General features: G+C 38.2%; 1 protein-coding gene across 1 annotated transcript in view; it reads left to right on the top strand.

Annotated features, from left to right (window-relative positions):
- DDX1 (DEAD-box helicase 1) overlaps positions 1–12,094 on the top strand; it is a 37,779-nt gene that overhangs the window by 5,483 nt on the left and 20,202 nt on the right. The window contains exons 5-13 of the mRNA XM_050754039.1: positions 391–487; positions 2,993–3,040; positions 5,840–5,923; positions 6,477–6,560; positions 7,097–7,173; positions 7,707–7,779; positions 9,238–9,314; positions 9,437–9,551; positions 10,476–10,614. Of these exons, the coding sequence (XP_050609996.1) occupies positions 391–487; positions 2,993–3,040; positions 5,840–5,923; positions 6,477–6,560; positions 7,097–7,173; positions 7,707–7,779; positions 9,238–9,314; positions 9,437–9,551; positions 10,476–10,614 (794 nt within the window). The remainder of the gene's footprint in view (positions 1–390; positions 488–2,992; positions 3,041–5,839; positions 5,924–6,476; positions 6,561–7,096; positions 7,174–7,706; positions 7,780–9,237; positions 9,315–9,436; positions 9,552–10,475; positions 10,615–12,094) is intronic.

Raw genomic sequence — 12,094 nt, 5'->3', positions numbered from 1 at the left:
AGTTACAGTAACTTTAGTGTTTATACTCACTTCTGAATTTTAATATGATGACACCTAAAATATAAAGGTTACATACAGAAGTTGATCTCCTATTGGCCTAGACTAGAGAAATAATTTGTCGGACTGGATGATATTTTTCCTCTTTAGTGTAGGTTCATTCTACTGTTCTCCATTGTTTTATCATTTTGTGCTGTTAGCTGCATCCTATTTCCTTCATTCAGTCCACTCTGTTGTCTGACTGGTATTTTTTTTTTTTTTTGGGCAAATGAAATTATAGTACCAATCTGGAATATGTATAATTATTTGATGTGCATAACTTTTGTCATTTATTTTGGTTATTAAACTGTTGTATCTGAATACTAATATAGAAACCTTTTGTTTCTTTGATAGGCTTTTAGTATTCCAGTTATCCAGATAGTTTATGAAACTCTGAAAGACCAACAGGAAGGCAAAAAAGGAAAAACAACAATTAAAACTGGTGCTTCAGGTAATTTTTATAAATTGATATTTCCTTTTATATAAATTATCGATTCTCATCACTGGCAGTTAGGAATGTGAGATTTGGGTATGCAGTTTTAAAATATTGTCAATATCTGGGGGGTGGCATTGGGGTCTGGAACCCTGGAAACCAGGGATGCTAAATGTCATTGAGAGCCTAAACACTGCAAGGTTGTCCCTCCTAAAATACTAGTAGTGTTCCCTTTGAGAAAACACTGGCATTTTGGAGATTACATTTCGATATTTTAGTGTTTTTAACTTTATAACTTTCTATGCTTAATACTAAAGGAAAATAGGTACATATTACAAAAATATTAAGGAAAGATTTTACAAATAATTTTTGGGGTAAAATCCCATGCTGGTGGGAAGTATTGCCTTAGAGGGAATAGAGGCGGTTTTTTTCCTCTAAGATAAGAAGGGAATCACCTAGGAAGGTAAAATATAAATTTTAAAGTTGTTTCTTATGTGCAATCCTATCTACATGGAAATTGGTCTTTTTATTAGGTTTCTGATACTGTCTCTACCATAAACAATCTTACCGCAGTTTCTTTATCTTTAAATGGTGTTGCTTCTGTTGAATGGTTTCTAAATTTCGTTCTATCTTAATTAATCTTTTGTTTTGTTATATTTTAATCATATTTATTCCATATTTTAAGTCACTCTTGTTTCATTATACAAAACAGGATTGTTACAAAATAGCAAGTTGAAGACCAGTGAACCTGGCATATTAACATATTCTTTTCAGTTGTTTGAGAGTAATGTTATACATAAGATGTATAAAGTAGAATCTATGAACTCCTGTAAATTAATTATGAGATAGATAATTGATGTAACTTTTTACACTATTGGCCTATTCTAAAATAGTTTCAGAACTTGTAACAACTGTGCCGTCATTTATGAGAAATGGTGGTAAAACAAAACACTCCTAAAGAAGAATAACCATAGTGATAATGGTTCTAAAAGTCACATCCTGTGAGGAATAAAGAAAGTAGAAAGTTAAACATGGAGAAGAAGTAAAAATGGAGATGGGATAATTGTTAAATTATTGAAGAGAACTAGAGAGAAAATAATTATTCTAGAAAGTAGGACCAGGATCAATGAGAAATAGTTTAGATGAAGATGTCTGTTTAACTTAAAGTACTTCCTAATAGCTACATTGAGCCACAATGCAAGGGAGAACCTCAAAGTTATTTCTCCAATGTTCAAAGTGTTTAAGCTGATGATGTATATCTTTTGACCAGAAATAATTTAGGAAGGATTTCTACCCCGAATGGAAAGTTGGGCTAGAAAGGACGTAGGGCTCTCTTTATTACAATTCTTAGTTTATATATATACATACATCTTAACAGACTATTAAGATGTGTCAGAAAAGGAAAATGCCAATCCTATAAAAGGGAGGATGAAAAAAATGTGTTTCTTTTGAATGTGGTATTGAATTAAGATAAACGACTTGCTTTTCTTTTGATAGTTACAAGATAATTAGATTCTGAAATGTTTATCAGTTATTTCCTTTGTAATTGAAGTCAACTTGTTTAGTTACCTAAACTTCATTTTAGTAGTGACCTAGGAGTAAGGACAGAGATCAGTATCATCTGATACGGAGCACACTGAAGCAAGCAAGTGAGGAGATAAGGTTTTAGGTCCGAATAGACCAGTGATGATTATCTTCAACGTGTCTGATTTTTCAATTGCGTTTTTGCTTTTAATAAAAACAGGTTTTAGGCTGGGCGTGGTGGCTCAAGCCTGTAATCCCAGCACTTTGGGAGGTCGAGATGGGCGGATCACGAGGTCAGGAGATCGAGACCATCCTGGCTAACACGGTGAAACCCGTCTCTACTAAAAAATACAAAAAACTGGCCGGGCGAGGTGGCAGGCGCCTGTGGTCCCAGCTACTCGGGAGGCCGAGGCAGGAGAATGGCGTAAACCCGGGAGGTAGAGCTTGCAGTGAACAGAGATCCAGCCACTGCACTCCAGCCTGGGCGACAGAGCAAGACTCCGTCTCAAAAAAAACATAAAAATAAAAATAAAAACAGGTTTTACTTGTGTATTCTAAATATATAAAACCATATTGAATCTAGAGGAATTAAGGTATATAAAATACTTGCTTTTTTTAATAGAGGATTTTATTTATTTTATTATTATTATTTTTTTTTTGAGATAGAGTCTCACTCTGTCGCCCAGGCTGGAGTGCAGTGGCACAATCTCGGCTCACTGCAACCTCCGCCTCCTGGGTTCAAGCGATTCTCGTGCCTCAGACTCCTGAGTAGCTGGGATTACAGTCACATGCCACCATGCCTGGCTAATTTTTGTATTTTTTTAGTAGAGGCAAGGTTTCACCATGTTGGCCAGGCTGGTCTTGAACTCCTGACCTCATGTGAACCACCCACCTCAGCTTCCCAGAGTGCTGAGATTGCAGGCGTGAGTCACCGCACCCGGCCAAGCATTTTAAATTTTATGTATCTGGGGGTAACTTTTCTTATTTTAACTTGTTTAGTGCTCAACAAATGGCAGATGAACCCATATGACAGAGGATCTGCTTTCGGTAAGTGGATAGGCTTTCCACCAGCTCATTTGTAATTCAGAAACTTAAAAAAATAATACATGAGAACACCAAATAAATAAAATTAAGATTTAATTTACCAGATATTAGAATGTAGTCACTATCATTAAACAGTATAGAACTGACATAGGAATAGACAGTGGAATATAATGGAAATAAATCCCAGTATATATGAGAAGTTATATGCAGGAAAAATAATTATATTTCATTTCAATGAGAAAAAAGGATGATTTATTAGGTAAAGGGTGCTGGCACAATTGATGATCCATCTGGCGCAATATACAATTGACTTCTATCTCGTATCATAATTAGAAATTCCATATGTATTTAGGACTTAAATATATATGTATGAATTTGAATACGGAAAACTACATGTATAATTTAGCAGTGGCAAAACTTCCCTAACCCAAATAGAAAATGCAGAAATTATAAAAGAAAGTATTTATAGGGTGGAGTTGGACAGTCCTCCTTCTTGGGGTTAACAGACCTTACAGTGGCTTTTATCCAATCCACCAGGCTGGCTGCTTGCCTGGGAATAACCTCCATCATGCATAGAGCCTTCTGTGGTTGTTCCATAGTGAGCAATGAGACCTGCATCAACCCAAACATGCCCTTCTATTCTGCTACATTTAAAACCAAAGACACTTTCCTAAAGGAGTTACTCTCAGAGTACATTTTCGTAAAGGCTCCTCAGGAAGCTTATGATACTGATCTACAAAATGAAACAGTTCCTTCACACTATCCCCTCCAATTTCAGAGTTTTTTGGTTTTGCTCTTCCCCACATTGACTGCCTTCTTGGAGACCACAGGTCTTAGTACTTTTTGTTGGCCCTGCATAATTTTTCCCTTGGGGTTCAGCTTTGAAGCTCGTGACCAAAGCTCAGATGGACTGAAATCGGAATGTGGTCTCACATCAAGGGCTGACCCAGCACTCTTTTACTTCATTTTAGCTATTACAGATAATAGCAACCAAAAGACTGTATACTTTTTTCTTTCTTACTTGCATTTTCTTTTCTTTTTTTTTGAGAAGGATTCTCGCTCTGTCGCCCAGACTGGAGTGCAGTGGCGCGATCTTGGCTCGTTGCAAGCTCCACCTCACGGGTTCTTATTTGTGTTTTCTTATGCATCCAGTGAACCAGCTCCTTGGAGTTGGATCCAACTCTAAATTCCACTGATAGCTTTTACCATTAGTAACTGAGTGTAGCACAGCTGTGGCTCCATACCGTAGGTGATCTTCTGGCCACCAAGAAACCAAAAGTTCCTCATCCCCTACCCTTTTATCCTTTTCTTTTCAAACCACATTTCTGTGAGCCAAGGCAGTTCTAGCAAACCCTGACACCAGTTCTGAGAATATAGAGAAATAAATAAACTCCATTTTTCCCTGTATACTCTCACAGCATGCTTCTGACAGCAGATGTGTGGGGTTTTTCCCCACAAGTCAAGCAAGCAGTCAGTGAGAACTGATGGAGTAAGTAACAGACACGTGTTTGTTTATTCATGGTTTCCTCTACTTTCCCATTATGGTTTCTTCCAGCTGAGAACTGTAATTCAATTCAATTCTGACACCATCTCCATGAAGACAGCATCATATCCCACAGGTTGAGGGCTCAGTCACACAAGACTGTCCCCCACATCTGATGTCCGGGTTGTGGCTTATGCTTCTAACCGATTGGCTATAAATCAGCGTTCCTACAACTCCTTCCTCAGGTTCAATTAATTTGCTAGAGTGGCTCACAGAACTTGGGAAAATTTGTTTACTGGTTTATTTTTAAAGCTATTACAAAGGATACTGATGAAGAGATGCATAGGTTGAAGTACCGGAGGGGGCTTGGAGCTTCTCCCCTCCCTGGGCGTGCCACCCTTCATGAACCCTCATGTGTTCGGCTATCCTGGAAGCTCCTAGATAACTTTTTAAAAGTTCAGTTTTACATAATTCAGTACCTATATGGGTAAGAATTCATACTTTGAATAATTTAATTTCTGAAAAGTGTAGGAAGATGTGTGTTGAGGTGCTTAACAGTTTGTTCTACTTTCAAGTACAGAATATGAGTTGGAAAGATGAACCAGGACGGAAGTTATAGTTTTTTTCCAGTACAGACAAAAGCTGAATATTTACTTAAAACCATTTAGCACCTACTATGTGGACATCACTCAGACTGATCGTGATGTATAGTATAGAATATACCTCATCTTTTAGAGCCCTTATAATATTAGCAAGTAACAAACATATGCTTATTTACTCATGTTTTCCCCTACTTTCCCATTATGGTTTCTTCCATGGATTGAGGAACAAGCTAGAGACAGTTCTGTTATCTTTTAGTTACATAGTCGCTCTAAAAGCTCTAAGTATAAAATCAGGATAACAAATATTGGTGAGGGGTGGTGCATCATCCTTGAGTACATTTCTTTAAAGGACTCTAGAGAATAGTTATCTAAGCACATTTGTATTCATGGTGCAACTACTATTAGTGCACGTCAGGCTAAGAGCTGTGTTGAATCCTTTCTAGACTTGCTGTAAAGTCTTACCTTAGTTAACAGATGGCAGCATAGAAAATAGCCCCCAACATAGCCAAGGACACCCAGGGAATGAAATGGCTAATTACACTTGGTAAACACTATCACTCAAGAATCAGTAAGTCTCAGTCTCTGGAACATTGCAACAAGGAAGGAATTATCTTGTTAGGGAGACTGAATGATTTTTTTTTGGTGGTGGGGGGTGGGAATGTATGATTTATAAAACCTTTACTGACGTGTTTTTCTGTTTTTTCTTCTCAAATCCAGCAATTGGGTCAGATGGTCTTTGTTGTCAAAGCAGAGAAGTAAAGGAATGGCATGGGTGTAGAGCTACTAAAGGATTAATGAAAGGTATTTGAACAGCGTCTGCACTTGTGTAAACTTTTGAGGCAATGTATTAATACATGAGGGTTTGTTGTTGTTGTTTGTTTGTTTGTTTTTGAGACAGAGTCTCGCACTGTCACCCGGACTGGAGGGCAATAGCACCATCTTGGCTCACTGCAACCTTCATCTCCTGGGTTCAAGTGATTCTCCTACCGCACCTTCCCGAGTAGCTGGGATTACAGGCACCCACCACCATGCCTGGCTAATTTTTGTACTTTTAGTAGAGATGGGGCTTCACCCTGTTGGCCAGGCTGGTTTTGAACTCCTAACCTCAGGTGATCTGCTTGCCTTGGCCTCCCACAGTACTGGCCACAGGCATGAGCCACTGCGCCTGGCCCATGAGTTTTTAAAAATAGCTTTAAGTCAAGGATCTGGGAAGGTGTTTGATGGTACAAATATACCTATAATTCTTCATTTGGTACATAACAGTGTAATTCAGAAACATTGGGAAGGTGGCTTCATGGTAAATGAATTATGCGTATGTGATTTATGTAAATCTCAATGTATCTTACTCTTGTAGGGAAACACTACTATGAAGTATCCTGTCATGACCAAGGGTTATGCAGGGTCGGGTGGTCTACCATGCAGGCCTCTTTGGACCTAGGTAAGTGCTTCTAAAATAACTGAATTGATTGAGTTACATTTGGGGGTTAATATTTTATTATTTGGGGAAGCAAAAGCATAAATTTAACCATAAAAAGTTTTTATTTTAAAGATATGGAAATAATATTTGTCTGTACCCCACCCTGTCCCAAAAAAGATTTGAAGGAACTTACAAAAAGTACAGATATTATAGCAGTATGAAATGAGGGTTAAGACTGAATGGAGTCAGGGTAAAGTTAGTGTGTGTGAATCTGTACCACACGGTCCCATATAGATGCTTCACGTTATTGTAAACTTGCATCTGAATTTCTTACTGGCCAAAGCAGAAAGGGATGCAGTATCACTGGTGTCCCTAGTCTCACACAAGCTGTGTGACCTAAGCACTGTTTAGTTTTTTGTAGGATTCAGAAACTTAAGGAATAGTTTTCCTGTGGGTTCATGAAATGGACATACTTTGTGAATAAAATTGCTTCTTTTACAGGTCTTTTAATTTTATATTTTCTCTTGTCAGAAAAGTAAAATATTTTTTAAATTTAGGTACTGACAAGTTTGGATTTGGCTTTGGTGGAACAGGAAAGAAATCCCATAATAAACAGTTTGATAATTATGGAGAGGTAAGCAATTATGTTATCAACTCCAACATAGCATAAGTAAGTTTTCTTGCAAACTTAATCACTCATGACAGAATGAGGGTGTAATCAGCAGATTTTCTGTATATTTTCCACAGAAAGTTTGGATTTGGACTTTAGTGAAGAAATATTGTCAAGCTAGATAAATATGTAGTAGTTATAATTTTTCTTTTATGCCATTTGTTATCCCCTCCAAAATACATTACATTGTCTTCTCTTTTCACCTCATTTTGATTTTGGTTTTGATACCTGTTATTCTCTTTTCTTATTTTTGATCATGATGAATCTAAATATGGTTCATCTGGTGAGCTGAAATCTACAGTAATGTGAATCAGCCTAAATATGTTGATTCTCACAAGCCTGTCAAATGCTTATACTATTGTATTGTCATATGCTCTAATAGGCATTTTTGATTTAAATAATTATTTTGAAACACACATACTTTTGATGCAGCTATATTTTAACTTTATTTAAGAATGTGCTTTCTATTAATAGCATTTGACTTTCCGGTATTCTAGGAATTCACTATGCATGATACCATTGGATGTTACCTAGATATAGATAAAGGACATGTCAAGTTCTCCAAAAATGGTAAGCTCTATAGGGATCTTAGTAGTGAAAAGATATATGATATTCAATAATTGTAATTTTTAAAAATCCCCCCACCCACTTTTTCAAATCCCTGTCCCTCCCTCCCTGCCTTCATTTGAACAAATATTTATTGAACATTGACTATGTTTGAGGTACCCTGGTAAGTACTGGAGGCACAGAAGAAAATGGAATAGACATTTGGGGCTTACACACTAGTGGTGAAAGACAGACATATAATACCATGTTAGGTGGTAATAAGTGCTGTGAAGGAGGGTATGGAGAGCCATAGCGGTTTGGGGGTTTGTGCTTTTGTGTCAGGCAGCCAGAAGGCTTGATAAGGTGACATTTAAGTAGAGATCCGAATGAGTTGGGTGGTGGGCCGGGCAGATATCTGCAAAGAACATTTCAGACCGAGGGAATAGTAAATGTGGATGCCCTGAGATGGAAGCGTGCTTGAGGTGTCTGAGTCACAGCAAGGAAGCCACTGGATCTGGAGTACTCTGGGGATAAAGGACGGTGGTAGAATGTTAGATCAGTGAGGTGGTGAGGCCAGGCCATGGAGAGCCATATGGGCCATGATCTAAACTTTGGTTTTTATTTTGAGTAAAATGGAAAGCCATGAGGGTTTTGAGCAGAGGAGTGGCATCATCTATCTTTAGTTTAACAGTACTATTCTGGCTGCTTTGTTGAAGACACATTGGAGGGTGGGGTGAGATTGCCTAGGGAATGAGGGTAGATAAAGAGAAGAAGAGATCTGAGGCCTGGGTTCCTGTGGTTAGGGGTCAGCAAATTGAGGAGAATGCAGCAGAGGGGAATGCGGAGGAAGGCCAGGAGGAGAATCAAGAAAGCATGGGTCCTGCAGTCCCGGTGAAGGAAGTGTTTGAAGGATCAGGGAGCAATCACTGTGTCCAGTGCTGTGGGTGGACCTAGTCTAGCAAGATGAAGAATGTGCATTAACTACTGCATTTGACAAGTGGAAAGCATTAGAGAGCTGTTTTGGTGGAGCGAAGGGGTGAGGGTGGGAGGCCTCCTAATAAGGAGCCAGTTCAATAGAGAATGAGGTGAAAGGAAGTGGATGAAGTATAAATGGAAATTGGAGTTTCACTACAAAAGGGAGAAGAAAAATGGAAGGTAAATGGAGGGAGAGGTGGGTTCAAGGGAGATTTTCTTGTGTATTTTACTGTGAGAGTATGTTTATATGCTTTGGAATGTCTAATGGAAATGATCTCGTAGACAGAGAATAATGAAAAATGTAGAGGGGTAGAGGTGACAGTTTCAGGAGTAAAGTGAAAAAATGAAGAAGCTGGCCTTAGGCAGCACAGTTTATCCATGGTGACAGGAGAGAGGCATGAATGCAGGTAAGTTGGTAGATTTGACAGTGTCAGCATGAGGAAGGTCTTTTCTGATTGTTTCAATCTCTCTCTCTCTCTTTTTTTTTTTTTTTTTTTTTTTTTTAAGGAAAAGATCTTGGTCTGGCATTTGAAATACCACCACATATGAAAAACCAAGCCCTCTTTCCTGCCTGTGTTTTGAAGGTAATTAGGAATCTAGTTAGAAAAAATTTACTGTGGTTATAAGCTGCTTGCTCTTCATTATTTTGTATACGATGGTTTCAATTAGGGGAAGAATTTTAATTTTCTCTTTTATTCAATGCTAGAATGCTGAACTGAAATTTAACTTCGGTGAAGAGGAATTTAAGTTTCCACCAAAAGATGGCTTTGTTGCTCTTTCCAAGGCACCAGATGGTTACATTGTCAAATCGCAGCACTCAGGTATTATACCTGCAAGGGTAAGGATTTCTAGAATAGTGAAAATAATTGGTGAGAACTCCAGTAAGTAAGGCTTCTCATACTGAGTTACATACATGGTTTGGTCACATATCTTTTTTTAACTCACCAGTAAAATTCATTTTTAAAACCTAATTCATAAACTCTTAAGTATTCGGTTTCAGTGTAGGCATTTTGGGATCCCAATCATAATGGTAATGATATCTAATATTTATAGAATGTGTGCTTATTCAGTGCCAGGGCACCACGCTAAGTGCTTTACATGGTTTAGTCTTCACAATAACTGTATAAGGTAGTAGTTTTCCCATTTTACAGGCAAAGAACCTAAAGAATAGGGACTTTAAGTGACTTGCCCAAGGTCACAGAGCAAATAAGTGGTAGAACTGAATTCAAATCTAAGCAGTCTGACTTCAAAATTTATACTCTTATCCATTGTATATTTAATATATTTCAATTATTTAAAGTACATTTCATAAGCTGTTTACTTTGTCACAAGTGATTCATTTTTTTTTTTAGACGTATCAATCAATTAGAATTATTTTAAGTAGATTTTTATTGTTTTAAGAGAGGGAATCTCACTGTGTCACACAGGCTAGAGTGTAGAGTGCTGTGTCACCATCATAGCTTGCTGCAGCCTTGAATACTTGGGCTTAAGTGATTGTCCCACCTCGGGCTGCCCAAAGTGCTAGGATTACAGGTGTCAGTCACCCCAGTGGCCCAAATAGTTTTAATTTAAAGTAGGCTTCGTTTGTTTTAGAAATCCGAGCTTTATTTTGTTTGACTGTCTTCTCTACTTTTTGACAATTATTATTTAAAATGTTGATATTAGAGTATTTGTCCTAATGTTCCGTAAGTAACAGTGTTATAAAGCGTGATTTGAATGTGTTCTTGTCTTTTTTATTCCCTAAGGTAATGCACAGGTGACACAAACAAAGTTTCTCCCCAATGCTCCGAAAGCTCTCATTGTTGAACCTTCCCGGGAGTTAGCCGAACAAACTTTGAATAACATCAAGCAGTTTAAGAAATATATTGATAATCCTAAATTAAGGTAAATCTTCCTTTTGTGCTGAAATGCTTATTGTCTTTTGGTTTGAAGTTTTTTGGAAGAAGAATAAGGTAGAGAAAAATGAAGTAGAAATTCAGTGTGTATATGTAATACACGTGTGTGAGTATGTAAATATACTTTAATAATTTCTGTATAAAACTCCTGTTTATTTGCTAAATGATAAATATGTTTTTTCCCCCGTGTCTCTTATATGAAAAGTCATGGTTACTAAACAGCATTGGAGTAAAAATCTAATTTTTTTTTTGTTTCTGAGATGGGGATCTCAGTCTGTCGCCCAGGCTGGAGTGTAGTGATATGATTGTGGCTCACTGCAACCTTGACCTCCTGGGTTCAAGCACTCCTCCCACCTGAGTAGTTGGGACTGCAGGCACATGCCACCTTTGTAGATACAGGGTTTCACTATGTTGCTTAGGCTAGTCTCAAACTCCTGGGTGCAAGTGATCCTCCTGCTTCAGCCTCCGAGAGTGCTGGGATTACAGGCATGAGCCACTGCACCTGGCCCTAACAGTTTTTTGAAGAAAGGATTTCATTCAATGTTAAATTTATTTTTGCCCTAAATCTGTATAGAAAGTGTGCCACTCTGTTTCTAGCGTGTTAGTAAACTTGGCGAGGTTTATTCTAGACTGCATCACGGTGGTGGCTTTCTTCCATTTGGGCATTCAGATTAGTCACTGTCTAGTTATAGGACTCTTTCTACCATTGGAAGGATTAAGTGACAAATTCAGGACCTTGCTCAGTAGCAATCCCTTTGACTTTGAAGAAGGCTATACCATATAAGTAAAACACTCTGTTAGTCAATTGGACACTTGATTTTTGTTAATTTTGCCTTTAATTCCTTTTTAAACTTGAAACATTCACACACCATAAAACTCATTATTTGAAGTCTACAATTCAGCCAGCTGCAGTGACTCATGCCTGTATTCCCAATACTTTGCGGGGGCTGAGGTAGGCGGATCACCTGAGGTCAGGAGTTCAAGACCAGCCCAGCCAACACGGTGAAACCCTGTCTCTACTAAAAATACAAAAAGTAGCTGGGCTTGGTGGCAGAGGCCTGTAATCCCAGCTACTCAGGAGGCCGAGGCATGAGAATTGCTTGAACTTGGGAGGCAGAGGTTGCAGTGAGCCAAGATTGCGTCATTGCACTCTAGCCTGGGCAACAGAGCAAGACTCCGCCTCAAAAAAAAAACAGGTGTACAATTCACTGGTTTTTAGTATATTCACAAGGTTGTGTAACTGTCATCACTGTCAAATTTCAGAAGCTTTGAATGTTTCGACATCACAAAAGCCTGTCTTTTTTTTTTTTTTTTTTTTAAGTTTTTTTTTGAGATGAAGTCTCACTATGTTGCCCAGGCTGAAGTGAATGGCTGTTCATGGTGCGATCTTCCTACACTGTAGCCTTGAACTCCTAGACGCAAGGAATTCTGTCTCTCAGCCTCCTGCGTAGCTAAGACTACAGGCATGT

This window comes from Macaca thibetana, chromosome 13 (genome assembly GCF_024542745.1).
Source record: "Macaca thibetana thibetana isolate TM-01 chromosome 13, ASM2454274v1, whole genome shotgun sequence".
Lineage (NCBI taxonomy): Eukaryota > Metazoa > Chordata > Mammalia > Primates > Cercopithecidae > Macaca > Macaca thibetana.
Note: the sequence above shows the minus strand (reverse complement) of the source record. Positions and strands in the feature narration are given on the sequence as shown.